Raw genomic sequence first — 21,486 nt, 5'->3', positions numbered from 1 at the left:
GACTGGCCTATCCTTGCCTGCTCTACCGGGAGCCCCAGTCTCCATCTCACGACCTTTGGTTGTGCTGATTTACCTGGCCAGGACCCCTCACCCATCAGAATCTCTTCAGGAGATAAACCAGAAGATTAAGGCAGCAGGCAGGCCTGGCAGTGCTCTGATGAGCCAGCACTGGGGACATGACGAATTCCCAGAGCCAGGAATGAGGGCTGAGCACTGGAAATGGGTGGGAGGGGCTTGCCAAGGCCCCCTAGCAGGAACCCAGATAAGCCTGGGCCAGTCCTAGTTCTCATGAGACCAGCTCCATATCCGGCCCTGGGGTTCTCTGAACACCCCCTGCAACCCTTCCAGGTCTTTCCTCTGAGACTGAACTTGAGACATCCTGTGTTTGATTCCCAGAACTCAGCCCTCCCTTAACCTCCCAGCTTCCCACCTCACTGCCTTTTACTCTTAGTTATCAGACTCCAATCAGTAGAAAACATTTATTGAGCGCCTGTGGTGTGCTCAGCACTGTACAAGGCACTGGGGTGGGCGTGGGCTCTGGGAGGACATACAAAGAATGAAGGGGAGACTCCCCACCAGGGAGAAGCTTGAGTGGTAGATATGGGGGAGGAAGAGCTGCTGGTGGCCTAGTGAGGAATTTGGGAGCCCTGCACCTGGGCAGTATCTGGAGTGTCTGGAACCCCAACGTCCAGGATATCCAGTTGTCATGGCTCACATGTGGCTGGTGTTCCTCTGCACACAGCCCCTGAGGGGGCACCTCAGAGGCTGGATGGGGTCCAGTCCTCCTTCCACCAGGGGATGGTTCCTTCCCAGGGAACCCCCTGAGCTGGCTTCATCCAGACCCCTGCCTCCCACAGAGCTGAAGGCCGGCAGCCTTGGCCCCTGCACTGTCCCCAGGTGCCTGGCGGCTGCAAGAGGCCAAAGCCAGTGACCATCTAACGTCCTGGAGCTGCCTTTGCCCATCAGGTGCTTCCTGGGCCACATGCACCCCCTTGTGGTGGTTTTCGGTATTTTCTTTGCTCCTTGGCATGCGGCCTATTCTTGGCCTCCCTTTGGGGTCTGTGGGCCTTGAGGGTTAATTTATCCGTGGCTTAGAACAAAGAGTTGGAGCCTGACTCCTGGTTTGGGTGTGGGAACACCTAATGGCCTGCTGTGTGGTATCTTAGAGTCAGTTTCCCAAACCTCAGTGGGTAATAAGCCAGGCCCTGCCTCCTGTGAAGCTCTTGTGAGGTCCAAAAGATTTAAGTGCAGAGAAAATTGTTTCCAAGTCCTCACTCCATTTCAGAAGTCTGTCTCCTCTACCCAGTTACCCTGGGACACCAGAGTGCTTGGGAGGGCCTCCCATCTTGGGGAAAGACTGGAACTCAGGTGCTCTCTTGGCTGGACACGACCTCCAGGATGTCCCCTGGGCTGCCTAGAGAACCTCTCCCTTCGGTGAGTGCAGACCCTGGTGGGGGGGGGGGGTTGCTAACATCCAACCTCCTTCCCCCCCTTTCCCCTAGTCTGAGCTCTGCTTAGCAGCAAAATTGTCCATCTTGGACCCCTGGAAGGTTTCCTGGGCGAAGGCAGGGCAGCACAAGCACCCCACTCTACAGGGGAGGACACTGAGGTTTGGAGGTGCTCAGCCTCCAGGTGGTCTGGGGCAGTACTGGGCCCTGAGCCCATGCTGCTTCCCTGAATCCTCCTGATACCCAAGAGTGGCGGTGCCTTTTAGAGCCTGGAAGGGCTGCCTAGGCTGTGCCTCTCCCCTGCTGCCAGAGTCTGGGTCCCCGTTGGATTTGTCCCCTGTTGGGCACACTCACCACTGCAGGCTGGCTGGCCTCCAGCTTGGGGAGAAGGCCGAGAGGCAAAAGGCCTTGGGCCCTTGGTCTGGGGTCCCCTGTATCCCCTCAGCTTTATTCCAGTGCCCTAGATGTGGCCAGTCCAGTCACTTCCCAGCAGGTGGGATCACAGAGCTGGACAGTCAGAGGTGGTGGCAGACACAGGAGTGGCCTGGGTAGGGAAGGCTAAGGGGGCGGTGGCCTTGGCTGGTGGGGCTGATGGCTCTGGAAGGCCTTCCCAGCAGGCTCAGAGTTTTCTGCCCCAAATGGCCCTTCTGTTCACTCCCGGCTACTTCTCTGTTGCCCGGCTTCCCTCAGCCTCTGGCCCTCTTGGTGGAGCAGGGCCTCCCCTGGCCTGGCCCTCATGCCCCTCTGCAATTGTCTCAGACTCTCCCCTGCTGTCCCAGGGACGAGCTTTGACCTCAATGTTCCCATCTCCCTGGCCCCCTTTCTCTTCCTCCCTGCCCCCTGCCTCTGGCCCCTCACTGCCCTCCTCTGTTGCAGCCCCAGGTGAGGTGTCCTGGGTCTCAGGCCGCTCTGCCAGGCGGTAGACGAGGTAGCCGGTTGTGGGGAGCCTGTGGGCCAGGACTCCGGGGGGCAGGCGGTGGTAGTCCTGTTCCTTGTACAGGAAGAGGCCAAAAGCGTCAGGCTGGGTTACTCGGAACTTGGTGGCACAGAGCTTGTTCAGCGTGGCAATCGAGGCCCCTGGGGGCACGGCCAGGGTCTTGGAGGTACAGCCACTGCTGGGGTCCTGGTAGGCTACTCGGAGGAGGTGCTGTGCAGGAGGAGAAGCAAAAACAAGAACTCAGTCCTGCCGGGTGCAAATCTGGCTGCAAAGCTTGAGGTTCTGGTGTACGCTCTGCAGGAACAAGGGTGGGATGGTACAGACCCACTGGTAGAACCAGTGGTGAAAGCTTTGTGGATAAGGTGAGCTCCAAGGGGGTGCTCTGAGGACGGGAGGGCTGTGCTTGGGCTGGAAGGATGGCCCCCGCGCACCGTTACAGCATAACAATCACACTCAGCGCTTACCCGGTGCCTTAAGCGCTTGTCCTGAATGTTACCCCCAGAAGTTGGGTACTATCACCCCATTTTATAGATGAGAAAACCGAGGCACAGAGAGGTTACATAACTTGCCCCAAGCTCCCATAGCCAGAAAAGAGCAGAGTTAGGATTTGGACCTAAGATCTGGCTACAAAATCTGGACTCTTAACCCAAAGCTAGGGAGGGTCCTTTGACTGGACGGAGGGAGGGTGAAGGGCAGAGATGCTTTCTGGCTCTGTGGACACCAGGCCTGAGCCCCGATGGGAGGGCAAGGGGGGCGTAAGCTGGAAGCCAGGATTTGGGGCCTGAGCCTGCCTATGTCCCTTTCCCTCTCTATGTTGTGTCTCAGTTTCCTCATCTGTAAAGTGGGGATAATAATGATCCTACTTCAGAGTTTCTGCGAAGATCCAGGCCTGAGCCCCTGGAGCACTGCGCCCACGCTGGCTCCTGGAATGCACCCTCTAGAAGGGCTGGCTTGGATATGTGTTCAGCACAGGGAGCTGTTTCTGTTGCAGGGTGACACAGGACTAGCCCTTCCCCTGCTGGGCCTCACTGGGCAGAGGAGGGGAATACACCAGACGATGCCAGACTCTCCCCAGGCCTGGACAGTGTGGAGTGGGTTCCTGTTACCTGGCAGCTGTGGGTAGCGGGCAGGCGGCGCTGCTCCCAGAGACTGACGGAGCGCTGCAGCTCCTGGGAGGGGCTCAGAGGGAGGGTGTGAGCCTCGTTCAGGCCGCTCAGCAGGGCCAAACTGGCTGAGAGGCTGGTCAGGTAGTAGCCGCCTGGGACACAAGGGGATGAATGCAGCTCTGGGCGTGAGTGGCCTGCTCTTCCCTCTCCCCTGCTTAGTCAGGGCCACGCAGCCACTAAAGCACCCCAGCCTCACCCAGACAGGAGGGAAGTGTGGGGTCGCTCACCCTCTCCAGTGAGCAGGGCAGGCTCCAGCAGCTCTGACATATACTCGGCCTCCAGCAGCAGCTCAGGAAGGTCACACTGGGCCAGGACGAGGCTCAGCAGTGGGAGGAACTCATCAGCCCCCGCACCCTCCCCTGTGGGGCAGTGGAGGAGGGAGCTTCAGGCTCCTCCGGGGGCCCCAAGCTCAGAATCCACTATGTGTCTTAGAAATTGACCCTCCCCTCTGCCCGCCAGGACTTGGGCAATGTGGTCTCTATGGCAACTAGGGGCAGGGCCTAGGCAGTAGACGCTCTACTTTCTGGGCCACAGTTTTACCATCTGTGAAACGGGAGGATTGGACCCTTTGTTTTTTTTCTCCTCCCTGTTGTGCTGTTCCTGGAGCTTCTGCTTGGTAGTCAGCCTCTGACCTGGCAGGGGGCCAGAGGGAGGTGGAGGGAGGGGCATACCCGCCTGGGTCCTCAGGGCTGTGTAGAGCAGCTTGCAGGCCTGCAGGAGCCGCTTGACCTGGGCGCTGGGTGAGTAGGCGCGAAGCAGCTGCAGCAGCTTCTGGCGCACCTGTTCCATCTCTACTGGGGAGGGCAGGCTTAAGTGGGACCCGAAGACTCCAGGACCTTGGGCTCGGGCCAGGCGGAGGCCCTCAGCCAGGCGGCCCAGGGAGCCATTGGCGGAAAGCCGGCGCCGTAGGCGGGCCACCAGGATGGGCCGGAGAGGCTTGAGCACAGAGCGATGCAGGGACTTCTCCAGGATGCGTTCTGTGGGGGAGAGGCAGGCAGGGGTCAGGGAACCAGGGCGGGGGTGGGGGGCTAGTTCTTGGGAAGGAGCGGCATGACCAGGGAGGGAGAAGGATGGAAAAGAGGAAGAATCTTGGTGACATGGGAGAGTTGGGGGAGACGGGCAGTGGATGGAATTGATGTGAATGGTGGTGAGACAAGGTGGGTTTGTAAAGCGGTGAAACAGACTCAGAGAGACAGGCTGGCACTGTGGAGAGGTGGAGAGTGGAATGCGGAAGAGCTGGAATTATGGAGACAGGCTGCACCAGCGGAGCTCTGAGCTAGAGCCTTACCCAGCCGTTCATGGGGCAGCAGCTTCTCAGGGCTCAGCTCCGCACTCAGCATGGCCCGGGCCCGGCTCAGTGCCTCACGGACACCCTGCAGCTCCCGGGGCTCTGGGCTGGCCCGCACCTGGGTCAGTAGGTCCTGCACCAGCTGGCCCACGGCCGTGTGCCGGTCCTGCATCAGCGCTGAGGCCACACGGCCCACCTGCCGTTCAGGTGCCAGCAGGGAGCAGAAGGCAGCGCTCATGGACCGAAGTAGGGGCCGCCGGCGGCCCAGGCAGGGTGAGGTTGCTGGGCTCCCCTGGGACCCTGGTACCCCCTCCTCCTCTGAGCTGCTGGGGGAGCCACAATCCACCTCCTGGAGGGAAGGCAGTGGCGGGAGGCTGGGGCCGGTGCCCCCAGGCACACGGTACCCCACTGAGCTCTCCCTCCGCAACAGCTGGCGAGGGGGCAAACTTTCTGTCTGGTTGGGGGCTGTCCCTGGCAGCACTGGGACTGGGGGAGGTGGCACAGCTGGGGGGGACAGGGGACTGGAGGACTCTGTGGACACGCGCACTTTGAAGCTCCTCTTGAACTTCTCCCGCTTGGTGGGACCCAGGTCCCCTGGGAACAGGGGGTTGAAGAAGCACAAGGCAGCTCCGGTGCCCTGGTCCAGCTCTTGCGGGGACCGGGGCTTCAGTCGGGGCAGCAGTGGACCTTCAGATGGGCCTAGCTGAGCCTTAGTGTTGAGGGAAGAGCTCCAGAACTCTAGGGAAGAGAAGCCGTTTGGGGCCTCGGGGTTCAGGAAGGGTGCCCGATGGAGGGAAAGGTACAGGCTTCAGGCTGTGCGCTTACATGCCTCCCCCTTCCCTCTTGGCCTCAGCTTGTCTATCTGTGCAATGGGTAGCAGGGGCATGCTTACCAACGCCCAAATGGGAGATGGCTTCCAACTCCTTGTGGGTGGCTGCCTGACGGATGGCTCTGGGGAGCTGAAGCGGGAGGAGAAGGATGTCCCTGAGGCCAGAGAGGGAAGCAGTAAGTCAGGGGTGAAGAATGCTTCAGGCTGCGGGCACTGAGAGGGACTGTCAGGTGGGGAGGACAGGGTGTCCCAGGGAGCAAGGCTCTATGAACAGCAGGTGCCCTGTGGGCAGGCTCACCGGGTGTGGCAGTAGGCACAGATGAGCTGGATGAGGTCCAGGAACACGAGTTCTGAGCCCTCCAAGGAGACGCCTGAGAGACGGATGGGCAGTGAAGTCGTTCTCTGGGGAACCCACTCTGCGCCCTGCCCGGATGGCTTCCAGCCCCTTCCCGCCAGGCCAGTCCCTCTCACCCCCAGGGTTCTCCTGGATGCAGTGGCTGGAGACGAAGGAGGGGCCACTGGCCTCTGGCAGCCGCACGCACAGGGCTTGGCACTGGCGAGTGTTAGATTTCCGCACCAGGAATGTCTGCGAGTGGACAGGGATCAGAGGATCAGGACCTCCGTGTCCAGCCCCTCTCCCTCCCACCCTTAGCCGCCAGGACCCAGGGGTGGGGAAAGACTCACCCCCGGGGGCTCAGTCCTCAGCACGTGCAGTGCAGCCGCGGCGTTGGCCCTCAGCTGCAGCCAAACGGGCCGGGTGAGCAGCAGGCGCTCCCGCAGGCTCACGGTGCGCCCGGGCCGCTGGGGCCTAACTGCCAGCCTACCACTGGCATCAGGCACATCATACAGAGGGTCCTGGGCTGGCCTAGGGGCGGGCACAAGACCTAAGCAGGGGCCCAGAGGCTGGGACCCTGACCTAACCCTCTCCCCCTCCTTTGCCCCAGGAGAGACCCTGCTCTGCCGTCCCTCCCTGCCCCATCGGGCTACCCTTCCAACTTCACTAACTTTTCTCTCTCTGGGTGCTCAGGCAAGAAGCTGGTTCGGGTGGGGGCTCCGAGAGGGTCTGCTCCTGGCTCCCCAGGGGTTTCCATGGCTGGGAGCTCCTTCGGTTTCTCCTGGAACTCAGGAGGATAAGCCAGCCCCCAAGGCAAGAGCACTCACATTCCCAGTGGTGAGTAACACTTCCTGAGGGCGGTTCGCCCTGTCACACCCGACAGTTAACTCTTGTGTGCCCACTCAGCCCGGGCAGCGCCTGCTTCCTCTGTTCTGCGCCCAGCCTCCAGGGGCAGGGATCCTCTCCCTGCAAGTATCACTCAGCACTCCGAGGGCCCAGCTGTGGGGCTACCACCTTCATGCTGTATGTCCTGCAGCCTTGCCAGCCCCCTTGAACCATACAGGTGGGCAGGAAGGGGTTAAGCAAGGCCCATCAATGTCCCTACAGGCCCAGACCTTGCCCTTGGGGCACCTTTAAGTCTGTGGTCAATTGCTCATCGGGTCAAGGCCCTGTGGTCAGCCTATGGGAGAGCGCCCCCTACTGTTTAAAAGTGACTCATTCCTGAGCCTAACTTGGGTTTTGGGATTTTAGGTTGCCATGGAGAAAGGATGCTGTGTCTCCATGGAAACTAACCCCTCTGCTTAACTGAGGTTCTGGGGGTGGTTCCAACACTCAGTGCTAAACAGGGGGGAGTCTGGCTGTGAGGTCGTCAGCACACGGTGCTGCTGATGGCTGCCTCCCACGCGCACCGGCCGTGCCAGCCTGCCTCACCAATCTGCCAAGCTACTGGGGCAGGTGCAGACATGACCCAGTCTCCAAGCACCAGGCACCCAGCCCCCTTCCCTGCCCAAGGCCACGTGTTCAGCCTGTGCCACATGTTGCTTCAGACTCTGCTCAGCAGCACCAGGCAGTCCAGGGCCCAGCACCCAACCTCTGTGGGGGTGGGGGGTGGGAGAACACCCCTTCCCCAGCCTATACCCCAAGTCAGAGAGGGTAAGCTCCTGCTAGGTAGTGAGAGGAGGTACCAGGGACCCCAGAGGAGACGGCCTATCTCAGGCACTCCCCATGAGAGCCCAATTCCCTTGCAAGGTAAATCAGACACAAGCAGGTCATGCCCTAGGAAAAGCTTTAATTCCATTCTCTGAAACCTGGGAGGCAGGCACCAAGGCCTCTTGAGAAGACCTGGGGAGCCTGCCTTCTCACCTCCAGCAACAGGCAGGACACACAGGCCCCCCCAAATATAATTTCTGGCTCAGAGTTCCTGCAAAGCGGAGCCCAGCTCACTGGCTCAGTGACTAGGGAGCCAGGTCCAAGGTCAGCAGAAAGGATGTTGCTTTGGCTTCAGACCAGGCAGGTCTCTGTCAGGGAAGGCTCCGAGGAGGCTGATGTTTGGGATGTGGCGGGGAGAGCTGGTTGGGGATAGGGGAGACAGTCTTGCCTGGCTAGGGCAGCTTCAGGCTGAAGCTGTACAGGCCCCTGAGGAGGGTCAGAGGAAGAGTCCAGACCGGTGATGGCTGGAGAGGAGGGCCCAGCAGCAGCACCAGAGCTAGCTTGGCAGACCTGAAGGGCCTGGCAGTCTGCTTTTCTGCAGCGGGAAAATTCGTATCCTGGGTTTGATGCCGGCTGCTCCAAGGGGCCCCCTGGCTGTGAACAGCAGAGTCAAGGTCCTAGGGGTACACGGGAAGGGAAGAAAAAATCACTGCAGGTGAGAGGAAGCTGAACCAAGAGGGTGACAGGCACTTCAACTAGGGGGACGAGAAGGGTGGCCTCAGTCCAGCCAAGAGCAGGCGAGGCCAGAAGAGCACAGGTTAGCCCTTCAGCCCTCATCCACAGGCCTCCCTGGTACTCCAGGCCCACCAGGGCCACCCAGCTGCTGAGGTTCAGCATTCCAGCCCTCCCTAGGCAGTCCTGGTGGTGGTGGTGGTGGCAGTGGGGAGGGGGCCATCTCCCAGTCCCGTTAACCTACAGCTTCCCCACCCCGACCCTAACTCACTCCCACAACGTCCTCAAACCCAGACCATCCTCACTCTCAGGTCACTGATCTGATGTAGCCCCTGCCTCCCCTTGGGCTCTCTTCCTGCAGGCTGGGCCGGGGATGGGGCAATGGGAGGCAGAACACACCAGGGGTTCTTACCATCTGATTTTCTCTTCTGAGGGGACACAGCTGCCCTTGCCTGGGTGGGTAGAAGGAAACCCCCCTGAGAGCCTGCCTCCAGCTAGGCAAGTCCCCCCTCCACATCTGCCTCTCTGGGGTTGGGGGCACAAGACCTCGTCTAGGCAAAGGTCTGCTGTGCTCTCCTGTAGAGGCCCAAGCAGCCAGGCTGCTGTCCTGCCTTCCCTCCCTCCCTCCTCCTGCCCCGTCCCAACCTGCCCTGAACAAGGAAGGGGCTGATGCAGACCAGTTCTGTCTTCCAGGGCGGTCCCAGGCAAACAGTGGCTTGTGAGCTCACAGCAATGCCAGGGAACCTCGGCAGAGGGTGCCGAGGTTCTGAGCAGAGAGCCCTCAGGCCCTCAAGAGAGTCCACATGTGGAGAGCCTGCAGAGGCCAAAGCTGGTGTCTGGCTAGGGGTGGGGGGTGCACTGCCAAGCCCCAACCTGAGAGAAGCAGCACTGGACCCACCTTTTTGATAGCCGTCCAGTCCTCCAGGATGTCGATCTCCTGCAGCATGTACACGATGTAAGGGCCTGCAGCAGGGGTCAAGGAAGCAGGAGGCCTGGCCAATGGGGCAGGTGATGGGCCTCGGCCTCGGAGCTCCAACACTCAGGAGAGGGGTGCCACGGACAGCAGGGCAGGGAGCTGAGGAACCCGGTTACAGCTTGGGCTCCACCTACCTCTTGGCCCTCAGATTCTTGGTGGGGTGGGGGTAGCATTGCTATGGCCTATTCTACCCCTCCAATCCACGGGGGAGTTCCAAGCCCCAACCCTACCACCCTTTGGCTCCCCTCACCTCCTCTCTCTGGTCTCAAGGCCAGAAGGCCCAGGCCCATCCCACTCACTCAGAGATCTTGTTCATTTCTCATCAGGCCCCTTTCCCCATCTGCAAAGGGACCCTACTCTCTTCTATCCTGAAAACAATCCTCCTTCGGTCTCGCACTCCCCTCTGGGGACCAGCCACTCTATCCCTGAAATCTCCACACCCTCACCTCCCATTCGCCCCTCAAGTCCATACAGTCCAGACTCTTCCCTCCCTGCTTGAACCAAATTCCCATCACCAGGAGACGGTGATGCCCTAAGAATCTGGTTGCTGCAGGAATACAGGCAGGGGTGGGTGGGGTGCACGTGAGAATTCAATTCAACTCAACTCTGTGCTGGGAGTGAAGGCACCTCAGGCCCCAGACTGAAGAGGCTCGCACCTGCGGTGGGACAGAGGTAACTACTCCCAGGTGGGATGCAGGTGCCACAGTGTAGTTTAGGTACTAAACAGGGGTGCAGAGGAGAGAGAAGCCTTAGCCATCCGGGGGAGACCAGGAGAGGCTTCATGGAGGAAGTAGCAACTGAGATGACTGAACAGGTAGAAAGACGTCCGAGAGGAAGGTGGAATGTCAGCAAAGGAATAGGGGTGGGAAAGCCTGGGACATGCCCAGGATGTCATGGGAAAGCCAGAAGGGCCTCAGAAGAGACCTCACTCAGGAAGTTATGGGGGAATCTCTGGACAGATGTTTCTACTTTTCTACAGTCCACGGAGCCCAGGAAAGGTCCAGGGCCCCATAAAGTATCCCTGATAGCTAGACTTGCCTGGACAAAGGCACAGGATGCCAAGTGACCATAAATAAGTCTAGTCTGCCTCTGCCTTCCATGTCCCTCCACCCGCCTCCACCTTGACGTCCTGCCAAGCTCGGGCCACTGTGGGTAGAAGGATACCAGAAACCAGAGGCGCCTTCTTCCTCTTGCTGGGTGGCAGGGAGTCCCAGGTCTTCGAGCTGCCTCTGGCGTGCAGTTTGTCATCCCACCACTCTGTGTCCCAAGACCAGAGTCAGGATCAGGTGCTGGCCCTTCCAGGACACCCCCACCTTGTAGTCTGTGTTCCTCACATGGGCCAGGCCTGCTCTTCCCCATCACCCACCCCCAGGGTGGCAGAGAGAACCCTGGCCTTGGGGTTGGAAGCTGAAGTCAGCCCTCGGGAAGAGGTCACTGTGCTTTTGTGAGCTTCAGTTTCTTCATTTGTTTCATGGATGGTGGCGTGATGACAATTTCTCCCTCCCCAGTGCCCTGCGTGAATGTAGGCACTGTGGCCATGGCATGTGTGGGTGTGTCACAATGACACCTCCTGTTCTAGAAAGAGAGCAGGGAGTGGGGGACCTGCTCTTCCTGAGCCCCATGGTGTGCCAGGCTCTGGGCTGGGCCCTTCTCCGCTTGCTTTCATTCAGTCCCTACAGCGACCCCTCAAAACAGGTCCTCTTATAATCCCCTGTGCAGGCAGGGAAGCTGAGGTCCAGACCGGGGGATGGGCACTGACAGGGCAGGGCCCGGGGCAGGGGCGGGCCGGCCCTTTGCCTCACCGGAGCTGATGTCCAGGCTCTGGCGGTCCTCCTCCAGCCTCTGGATGCGCTCCTGCAGCTCTCCCTGCAGGGTGTCGTAGAGCAGCAGCTTCTCGCTCTGGAAGAGGGGAGCAGCTCAGCCAGGTGGGACGGCGCCCATTTCAGCCCTCCCCCACCAGCGCCCTGGCACATTCACCTCCAGGTGCTGCTTGGCTCCCTGCAGCTCACACTCATACTTGTTCCTGATCACATCCAGACAGAAGCCCTTGTAGATCCCTGTGGAGGGAGAGGGGTGGGAGGCCCTGCTTGGCCAGGGACCCAAGAGCCCAAAAAGGGGGGCCGGGAGCACAGGTGAGGCAGGGCAGGGGTGAGGGAGGAAGGGGACAGAGCGCCACAGGTTCTGGAGGGGGGACAGGGCACAGGACAGCCCACAGACCTGCCACCTGAATGCGGATCTTGAGGCTCCGCTGCAGCCCCCCGAGCGGCTCCGTGTACTCGGGTGCTCTCTCTGCTCCCACCTCCTCCAGCCGCACCCGCAGTTGACTCAGCCGTTCCCTGAACAACCTGGGAGGTAAAAGGCAGTCACGCACCCCTGTGCTCATCTGTCAAACATGGGCCGAGTGCCTGCTCCACTGTGGGACGGGTGTTAGGCCCTCACTGGCTCTGGGCCCCTGCCAGCCCTGTCCAGCACCAGGCCTGCTGCTGCCTGGAAGCCCAGCCCCAGGGTCCCTAACTCACTTCTCCTTCAGCTCGGAAAATTGCTTCTCCAGGTCCAGCATTTCACTGACACACTCGCTGCGGCGCCGCTCGTAGTCCTCATCGTCCATCTCTGCGACAAGAGGCCGGTCAGGGCCGGCTGGAGGGGAGCGGGCGGGGAGCACAGGCGTGTCAGGGCTCACCTGAGCTCTCCTCCTCGGATTCGGTCTGGCTGCCGCTCTGTTCCTCCTCGCTCTCCTCCTCCTCCCCATTCATCTCAGCAGCTGAGTCGCCCTCGGCTTCCATCTCCTCTGTGTCTTTGCTTGGAGGCTGGATGGGCATCTGGGCTGTGGGAGAAGGAGTGGAGCCATCACTTGCCACTGCCCACAGCTCCATGCGGGAAAGTGGCCACTCAGGGAGTCAGACCACACCTAAATGCAGACGGGGACAACTGGGGAAGTGACTGGACTCGCCACACCCTGAGCACACGCACAGGCTGGGTGGGGTGGGTGCAAGTGACCCTGTCTGCACATCTCCCAGAAGCCTGGGAGCCAGGGAAAGGCCCATGCCTTTGGACGTGGTTGGTGAGCCCATTCTGGGATACTGGCCAAGGTGATGACTCATAAGATGGGAAAGGCCAAGGGCGGGCTCCTCACTGCCTAATGGGACTGGCCCAAATTCTGACCAGGGCTTTCAAGGCCCTGCAGAGACCAGACTTGAACTCCAGCTCCTCCACCCCACCATCTAATGGTCAGTTCTCAAATACACCACGTACTTCCTCCCCAGCCCCCGCCACTCACTGTGCTGTTCCTTCTGCCTATAATCCCCTCCACTTCTCTTCCTGAGAACACTCTACAATGCTCTTGTCTTCTCATTCTGCTCAGACCCTATCTCTTCCTGCTTCTTCTAAGATGTCATCAGTGCTCCCCTCTCTCCTGCATCTTCAACTCTCCCTCTTGACAGCTCCTTCCCGTGAAACCGTAGACATACTCAGCTATTTCCCACTGTACAGAAAAAGCAGAAACACAAAACCTCACCCTATTCCACTTACCTGCCCCCTGTTTTCCACCTCACAGCTACTTTTCAAGGCCTTGTGGACACTTGCTATTCCTACCCTTTCACCTCCCACTTGTTCTGATCTGTTTCTGTATCATCACTCTTGGCTGAAACTGATCCTGTACAGTTAACCAACGACCTCCCTGTACCTAATGCCGATATTTTTGAGTGCTTATCTTAGATTGACTTATCAGCAACACTGAACACTGTTAAGCATTCCTTCTTTTATTCACTCATTTAATATTTCCTGAAAATCTAATATACACTGGGTAACATCAGATACTATGGTAGGTACTGTGCACAAGTGTGACAGACAGACATAGTCTCTGATCTCAAGGAGCTTACAAGTTTCTGGGAGATTGAGGCCAAGAAGCAGATCATTACTGTGTGGTGAGAAGAGTTAGGACCAGGGGCATATGGGATAGGCATCTAACTGGAACCTGGAGCTTGTTGCAGCAGCAAGGGCTTGCAGAAGATGGGCCAGGCAAATGAGCTGAGGTGGTTGAGGGAAGGAGCATTCCAAGTCGAGTGAGTAGCATGTGTAAAGACCTTGAAACGAGAGAAGGGGCAGGTTGGGGGCACATGGGTCTAAGCCTCAGAGAGAAATCTGGGCTGTAGAGATCAGGTCATCACATACAGTGAGTTATGCAGGTCTTGGGAGAGGGTACAGCAAGGCAGAATGCGTGGAGTGAGAAGACGTTCATGACGAACTCCCAGGGTCACCAAAGTGGCAGATGATGAGACCCCAGAAAAGGAAAAGGAGATTAACAAGAGATGGAGGAGGAAAAACTCAAAGCAGGGGGAGAGAGAATTTCAAAATGAAAGAGAGGCGACAGTGCCAAATGCTGCCAAAAGATTACCCAAGAGGAAGACTAAATAGCCTTCTCAACAGATCATCTCTTTGCCTACTAGGGTCTTCTGTTTCACTGTGATGTTCTTCTCTGGGCACTTCTGTGTTGTCCTTTAGATCCATGTAGACATCCTTCCTTATTTCTCATGTCTGTCTCCCCAGTCAGTCTGTAAGCCTCATCAGGGCAGGGCTACACATGTGCTTTATGCACCTAGCACAGTACTGACTCACTTGATGACTGGAGGATTTGCAAATACAAATTAAACAAAATAAACTTTTGCAGGGCAGGGATTAGGCTTCAACTTCTAGGTAGCTTCTGGCCTCTGTGATGGTAGAAAACACCAACTCGAGTAAATTAACTGGTCTAGAAGACAGTTTGGAAACATTCCTCAGTGATTTCATGAGTTATCTGAATCTAACCTCGGTTCGCCAAACTAGCCTCATCCTCCCCATTCTCAAGCCTCAGTTCCTGCAGTTTAGAAACTGCAATTCCTCTTCACTGTTATATATATTTACTTTGTAAGACGCAACAGTAGGTAAGTCCTACCTTTCAGGACCAGAAAGGGCGGTCTCTCCAGCTGTCTCTGAGTTTACTGAGTGACCTAAATTAAACCACAACCTCCCCTCTTTATCCTGGGTACAAAAAGAGGATAATCATTGTTACTCTGACTGTTGTAAAGACTGCATGCAGTAAGGGATGGAAAAGCAAATCATAAGGCGCTATATATATGCAATTTATCTTCTCAGAAAGTAAGCATGTCGAAAGCAGTCCTCTTTGGAAAGAAGATTCTTCCCTACCCTCGAAGAAGCCAACCCAGCCCCTCCGCGGCGTGCCGAGAGCCTCCCGCCTGGCTCCATCTCCGTAGGTGCCGGCGCGGGCAGGAGAATCACTGGCTCTTCCGCGGCCAGCTTCGGTCCCGCGGCCTTCGCACGCGTCGGCCGGTTTAGTCGCCGCTTCGGCCTTGGAGATTGGGCCGGCTCCGACCGACTGGCCGGAGAGAGTGAACCAGGCACCAGAGTTGGCGTTACGCACCAGAAGGGAGTGAGGCCTCCGGCTTCACTTCCAAGACTCCCTGAGAGGTGCCGGAGGCTGCCGGTATTGGCCGCTGCCGCGGGGCTCCCGGAAGAGCTGCGCCGGTCCCACTTCTCCTGGGGCGGGGCCTGTCCACGTTTCCGCATGCGTCATCAGGAGGCGCCCGTAGCAGTGCTCGCAATTAGACAGCTGGGGCCGAGGCTTGCTGGGATACCGCGGGCCGGTTTCCATAGCAACCGACCGAGATTCACACAGGCCTTCAGCTCGCAGTAAAGGCCCTTGTGTTTTCCTTGTTTTGCAGCCCGCGCGCCTGTTTGCAGCCGCCTCCCCGCAGCGTGAAAGGGGCGAACCCGCAACCCGTCCCCCTCCCTGCCTGCTTCAGGAGAGTAATGGAGCCAGCTATAGGTGTGAAAACTCATTTATTACACATTGTAATCGGTAGGCAAATTACCCAGCCCAGCCTATTCAAGGGTACACATCTCAGACTATCACGCACAGAAACTGCAGACCCTTCCTTTCTCCCCGAGGAGGCCTAAGACAACCAGGAAGTTTAGGTTCCCGTCCCAAAGCTAAGAACTAAATTCAACGTCCTTATCTGATATCTTTACAAAAAGTCCATTTTGTTAAGTACTCAGAATTCTCAGCTGTGCCCCATTCATACTTTGTGCTCTCCTGTAGCCCACCCAAAATTGTTAATAATAATAACAATAATAACAACAATAATACTGTAATAATATTAATAATACTTCACATTTGTACGAAGCTTACAGAATGTTTTCACATATAGCATCTCATCTGAGCCTCCCAACAGTTCTGTGAGGTAGGTATTCTCACCTCCCTTTTACAGACGGGGTAACTGAGGCTCAGAGAGAGAACAGGATTTGCTCAAGGCCACACAGCTAGTTAGTGGTTAAGCTAGTGGTTAAGCTTGATCCCAGCACCCCATATTCAAGTCCAGTGTTCAAACACCACAGCTACCACTGTAAAGTGGAGTGACATTTCTTACCCAAGTCAGGCCTGAGGGGAGGCCTAAGGAGGGAGGAGGCTGAGACTTCTCAGACTAGGGGAGGGAAAGGCTCAGCAGTGACGTGGGGAGTCAGGGTACTTGGCCTTCAACTCCTGTTTGAACTGACGGTAAAGGATCTTATTGTGCTGATTTTCAGCCTCCTTTTGGGGATGGAATTTCAAAGCTTCTTTGAAGCCCTTATGAACCAGGAAACCTTCGTTCAGCACCTCAAAATCGAATCCGGCCACGTGCAGCTCACAGGCCTGTAGAGGGAGAGACAGGTCAGCAAAGTTTGAAGACATTCCCAGGGCAGAGACTGACATCACTGCTCACTCCAGCATCCCCATTCCTCTGGAGGCATCCTGGATCTTCCAACCATCCAACCACCTCCTAAACTATGATCCCTCCTGCCTTATTGCCTCCTTTCCATCCAGGGCCACTCATAGCTCCCTGACTCCACTATCTTTCTTGTCCCATTTCTCCTGCCCTCTCCCTTATGAGCACCTGGCTGATGCGATTGAAGCCATACTGCCGAAAGCGCTCGTCGAAGGTGGGCACCTTGCCTCCTGCCACGTAGAATGGCTCCCAGGGGTCTTGCCAGGGGACTACGTAGGACGGCCTCAGCAAGGTCTCTTCAGGCAGGTTGACCCAGCGGGAGTAGTTGGTGGGCGCCTGGCAAGGTGTACACAGCCCATAATAGAAGGGCCGCACCTCGCCCACCTGGTAGAGCTGCAGCAGCTCGTTTTTGTTGGTGGGCATGCGACGGGCTCGACGGATCTCGAAGGCAGGCACCACCAGGGCTGTGCCCGCCCACTGCTTGCTCTGATCCAGCATTTCCCGCAGGCTTCTCCACAGCCCCTCGCTAGGCACCATGTCCACGTCGATCACCAGGGCATAGTTGGCTCCCTCACGAGCCAGATTCCTCAGCAGGTTATTGGGGTAGGAGACATTGGTACCCAGCGCGTAATTGACCCCGGGCTGGGCTACCCTGGCTAGCTTGTCAAAGACCTCCTGGCAGGACCGCAACAGGGCAAACTCCCCTGGCTCCCGGGGGTCAGGCACGGCGGCCTCATAGCGCGAGGGGCACACAAGGTGCATGGCGACCCTGGCGCGCATATCGGGGCAGTGGCTGCTCAGTGCATAGGTCAGCACCGTGGCCAGCTGCGCCTCCTCTTTGGTGGCCGCAAACACCGACACAGATAGGGGGCCCTCCCAGCGCTCCAACAGGCCTGACAGGTGCAGCAGGTTGTCCACACTGGCGTGAGTGGCCAGGATCACATCGTTGGGGTCCATGGTGGTCTTCAGTAGGCCCCTGTAGACGCGGTAGTCGCCGCTAGCGTCCAGGACGCCGCCGGAGGCCAGCGCGGTGCGGAGCTGCGCCTTGACTTGATCCACCGACCGCGGAGACGGGGGGAAGAACTCGAAATATTGGTCTTGCTCGTCCTGTCCGTGCATTCCGGAGAGCAGCGACAGGTAGAGCAGCTGTAGCATCGCCACCAGCATTAGTGCGGCCAGCAGCAGCTGGTAGAAGGCGCATCGGATGGCGTAGGACATCTGCATGGCTCTCGGGGCTCAGGATGCGCAGCAGGGACCACCCGGCCGCAGACTATCAGCAGCCGCAAGCCCGGATTTACCGCAGCCAGCCGAGCGCGGCCGAAGCGAGCCGAGGCGAGCCGAGTCCAGCACGCAGCCCCGCCCACCCGCCAGCTCGCGCGGGCCTAGGGAGTGCCAGCTCGCCCCCTGCTCTCGAGGAGGAGCTACTACACTCTCCGACTGCACCGCGCGCTTTGCAAACGCTGAAAACTGCCCGCTGCCGCGCCGCCGGCCAGCCTGGTTCCCAGGGACATGCACCCCCTCCCTCCATGTCAGCGCGCGACTTCCTGGACCAAGCGTGTCCTGAAAGCCCAGCGCTCTCGCCCCCAACTTAGAGAGGGGAAACTGTGGCAGAGCTCGGCTGCAGTGTGGTGAAGGATCGCTCGGGTTCTCGGCAGTGACAGGCAGGAAAGGAACACGAAAAGCCTCTTTCTTTCCGCGGTCTCTTCCTTCTCTAGGTCTTACCTGGTCTGTACCGAGGAGTGGGCGTAAAGTGTCCCGGAAGGTGGGGAAATAAGAGATAGGGGAGTATGGAAGGCATAGGTTCTACGTGGGACGAGGTGGCCGAGTGGTTAAGGCGATGGACTGCTAATCCATTGTGCTTTGCACGCGTGGGTTCGAATCCCATCCTCGTCGGCCGTGTTTTACACTGGGCGTGATTCTTCATTTTCCGCGTCCCTCTTGTCTGAAGCGACGGGTTGAGGAGAACTGAACAGCCTGCGTGACACAATTCGGCCCAGACTGGGCTTCTCTTCCGTCTTTGTTCAACGCGCATCTCTGACCATTTCATACCACAGGTATCTGAACCGAACCTTCTGGACAAAGTTCGGAGTGTGTTTTTCCTTCTCCCTAGAACGAGGATCCAGGGTTCGGGGCAACCTAAAGACCAGAACCGAAATTCTGGCCAAAGCCAAATTGGGAGCTGATTGTCTGCAGGAATTAGACAAGACCCCCTGGGGGAGCCGCCCTCCCTGCCTAAAGTAGGGGAACTTGGTGGTGGTGGTGATAGTGATGTCTGATTATTTAAATATTACATCTGTTTTATTTTATCTATTAAACTCACTGATTCCCCTCCCTCCAGCACTTCTCCCTGGGCAGAGACCTTGTATGTATCCACTCCTCTGCCTCCCTAACACACACACACAGACACACACAAGCAGAAGGCCCCGAATATCTTAACACCAGCCAACGTACACAGAACGTGCTTAATGTGTTTGTGGAATGACTGATTCATGGACTCTAAAAGAGGAGTGGCTGCCGGGAAGAGCAGGTACTTCCATCTGTAATAACTGTTCGAATGCTGTGAATCTCGGGAAGGTGCTTTGGAGAGGACTTCGGATGTCAGGATAAGGTGTTTGTTGGGTACCCCTACAGGCAACAGCGTACTGAGGTGGTTGAGTTGAAGAGTGACCAGGAGACCTGTATTTTGCTTCCCCAGCTGTGGAATCTGATGCTGTCTCCAGGTAGTGTCAGAATTGAGCTGTATTGTAGACTTACTGGTGTGGGGAAAAAACACACACACTTCAGAATTGGTGTCAAATCTGTATGTACAAAAATAAAACTGAATTTTATGTGTTATTCTTGAATCCTGCAACTTTGCTGAATTCATTTATTAGCTCTGTGTGTGTGTGTGTCTATTCTTCAGGATTTTCTGCATATGTGTATATCATTTGTGATTCTGAATAGTTTTACTTCTTCCTTTTCAATTTGAATGCCTTTTATTTCTCTTTCTTGCCAAGTTGCTCTGGCTAGGACTTCAAGTACAAAGTTGAATAGATGAAATGGTAAAAGCAGGCATCCTTGTCCTTTTCTTGCTCTTAGGAGGAAGGCTTTTAGTCTTTTACCACTAAGCGTAATGTTAGTTGTGGATTTTTCATAAACACACTTTATCAGGTTGAGGAAATTCCCATTTATTCCTTGTTTGTTGAGGGTTTTCTATCTTAAAAGGGTGTTGGATTTTGTCAGATGCTTTTTTCTGCATCAGTTGAGATCATCATGTGGTTTTCCCTCTTCTTTTCATTAATGTGGCATGTTACAGTGGTTGGTTTTTGTATGTTGAACCGCCTTGCATTCTAGAGTAAATCCCGCTTAGTCATGATGTAAAATTCTCTTAATATATTGCTGGGTTCAGTCTGCTAGTATTTTGTTGAGGAATTTTGCATCTATACTCATAAGGGATATTGTAGTTTTCTTGTGATGTCTTTTTCTGGCTTTGGCATCCCCATAACGCTGGTCACATAGAATGAGTTAGAAAAGTGTTCTCGCCTCCTGTATTTTTTGAAACGTTTGAGGATTGGTGTTAGTTCTTTAAATGATTGGTAGAATTCGCCTGTGAGGTCATCTGGTCCTGGAATTTCCTTTTTGGGGAGGTTTTTGATTACTGTTTCAATCTCATTCCTTGTTATAGATGTATTTAGAGTTCCTGTTTCTTTTTCAGTCACTATTGGTAGTTTGCGTGTTTCTAGGAATTTGTCCATTTTATCTAGGTTTCTCATTTGTTGGTGTAGAGTTGTTCATAGTATTCTCTTATAATCCTTTTTATTTTTGTATAGTCAATGGTAATGGCCCCCTTTCATTTCTGACTTTGGTAGTTTTAAAGTCTTCTCTCTTTTTTTCTTCATCTAGTTAAAGGTATGTCAATTTTATTGATTGTTTTAAAGGACCAGCATTTTTTTTTTCCTAAGTTGTATAGATCTTCTGGGACCAAAGTTAAACAAAATGAAAATGCTTCTCTTGGCTCCTCGTCAGGAGGAGAGTTTTGCCCTCAGGAGCTTGGAGGGTGTGCTGTTGTTTTTTTAAATTGAAGCGTAGTTGATTTACAATGTTGTGTTAGTTTCTGGGGTACAGCATAGTGATTCAATTATACATATATGTATTCGTCTTCATATTCTTTTTCATTATAGGTTATTGTAAGATATTGAATATAGTTCCTTGTGCCTTATTGTTTATCTATTTTATATATAGTAGTTTGTATCTGCTAATCCCAAACTCCTAATATATCCCTCCCGCCTCTTCCCCTTTGGTTACCATAATTTGTTTTCTATGTCTGTGAGTCTATTTCTGTTTTGTAAATAAGCTCATTTGTATCATTTTTTAAAGATCCCACATATAAATGATATATGATATTTGTCTTTGTCTGACTTACTTCACATAATATGATAATCTCTAGGTTCAAAGGACCAACTTTTGGTTTCATTGATTTTCTCTTATTTTTTTTTCTGTCCCCCATTTTGTTTATCGCCACACTAATATTTTATCATTTCCTTCCTTCTGCTAGTTTTGGGTTTAATTTGCTCTTCTTTTTCTAGATCCTTAAGATACAAAGTTAGTTTATTGGTTTGAGATCCTTCTTCCTTTTTAACATAGGCATTTACAACTACAAGTTTCCTCTCAGCACAGCTCTCGCTGCATCCATGAATTTTAGTATGTTATTCTCATTTCCATTTGTCTCAAAGCGTTTTCTAGTTTCTTTTTTAATTTATTTTTCTACCCATTAGTTACTTAATTTCCACATATTTGTGAGGTTTCCAATTTTTCTTCAATTATAGGTTTCTAGTTTTGTTTTACTATGATTGAAAAAGATACTTTGTGTGATTTTAATCTTTTAAAAAAATTTTTATTGAAGTGTAGTTGATTTATAATGTTAATTTTATAATGTTGAATTTCTTGTAAATACCATAAAGTTGAATCATTTTTGAATCCATTCTGACAATCTCTGACTTTTAATCTTTTTGAGTTTTAGAGCCAAATCAATTTACAAACCAGGAAGTATCCTCCTCATAAAAGAGTGTGCTGCTTGAGGATAAGGACTGGCCTTCCAACGTTTGTGTCCCTCCACCAAATCCATCTCAGTGCCCTACACAGAGACCTCTCCAAATGTTTGCTCATGGAAATTGGCTGCTTCTGAGGGAACCTGGGCCTGCTGGCAGAGCTGTGTCAGGCTGGGGAGGTGGCAGTGGCCGGGGGGGCTGGGCATCAGGAGAGGGATGAGTGAGTGTAGCCCATCAGACCAACCATTTGTTTCCAACATCAAAAACCAGTTGCATCCTTATCTGATGGGAAAGTTGGGCTGGATGTACCTGGAAGGAGGATGGAAAGAAGGAATTCCAGG

General features: G+C 55.2%; 3 protein-coding genes and 1 non-coding gene across 7 annotated transcripts; 1 reads left to right on the top strand and 3 right to left on the bottom strand.

Annotated features, from left to right (window-relative positions):
• Positions 1-471: 471 nt before the first annotated feature.
• RIN1 (Ras and Rab interactor 1) lies at positions 472-7,666 on the bottom strand. The gene is made up of 10 exons (XM_010998191.3): positions 6,674-7,666; positions 6,353-6,533; positions 6,140-6,254; positions 5,967-6,039; positions 5,732-5,823; positions 4,840-5,577; positions 4,223-4,528; positions 3,779-3,910; positions 3,492-3,643; positions 472-2,595 (listed from the first exon to the last, which is right to left on the bottom strand). The coding sequence occupies exons 1-10, from the start codon at positions 6,757-6,759 to the stop codon at positions 2,110-2,112; spliced, it is 2,361 nt and encodes a 786-aa protein (XP_010996493.2). The 5' UTR covers positions 6,760-7,666; the 3' UTR covers positions 472-2,109.
• A 105-nt stretch (positions 7,667-7,771) lies between these two features.
• Positions 7,772-14,929, bottom strand: BRMS1 (BRMS1 transcriptional repressor and anoikis regulator). 4 transcript variants are annotated; one of them, XM_064492100.1, is made up of 11 exons: positions 14,777-14,909; positions 14,291-14,376; positions 12,041-12,184; positions 11,880-11,970; positions 11,578-11,705; positions 11,338-11,417; positions 11,163-11,259; positions 10,525-10,617; positions 9,283-9,347; positions 8,797-8,836; positions 7,772-8,329 (listed from the first exon to the last, which is right to left on the bottom strand). In XM_064492100.1, exons 3-11 carry the CDS (start codon positions 12,177-12,179, stop codon positions 8,322-8,324), a joined length of 741 nt encoding a protein of 246 aa, XP_064348170.1. In that variant the 5' UTR covers positions 12,180-12,184; positions 14,291-14,376; positions 14,777-14,909; the 3' UTR covers positions 7,772-8,321. The 4 variants fall into 4 exon arrangements, with proteins under 4 accessions (XP_064348170.1, XP_010996490.1, XP_064348171.1 ...); XM_010998188.3 differs by lacking the exon at positions 14,291-14,376 and having other exon boundaries at positions 14,777-14,929; XM_064492101.1 differs by lacking the exons at positions 14,291-14,376; positions 14,777-14,909 and adding an exon at positions 14,542-14,744.
• Positions 14,930-15,178: 249 nt separating this feature from the next.
• B4GAT1 (beta-1,4-glucuronyltransferase 1) lies at positions 15,179-17,446 on the bottom strand. Its single transcript, XM_010998187.3, has 2 exons — positions 16,287-17,446; positions 15,179-16,045 (listed from the first exon to the last, which is right to left on the bottom strand). The coding sequence occupies exons 1-2, from the start codon at positions 17,340-17,342 to the stop codon at positions 15,854-15,856; spliced, it is 1,248 nt and encodes a 415-aa protein (XP_010996489.1). The 5' UTR covers positions 17,343-17,446; the 3' UTR covers positions 15,179-15,853.
• A 483-nt stretch (positions 17,447-17,929) lies between these two features.
• TRNAS-GCU (transfer RNA serine (anticodon GCU)) lies at positions 17,930-18,011 on the top strand. Its single transcript has one exon. It is a non-coding gene; the product is annotated as a tRNA-Ser (tRNA).
• The last annotated feature ends 3,475 nt before the right edge of the window (positions 18,012-21,486 follow it).

Source organism: Camelus dromedarius, chromosome 12 (genome assembly GCF_036321535.1).
Source record: "Camelus dromedarius isolate mCamDro1 chromosome 12, mCamDro1.pat, whole genome shotgun sequence".
NCBI classification, from domain to species: Eukaryota; Metazoa; Chordata; class Mammalia; order Artiodactyla; family Camelidae; genus Camelus; species Camelus dromedarius.
The sequence above is the reverse complement of the archived record's forward strand: the minus strand, read 5'-3'. Positions and strand labels throughout refer to the sequence as shown.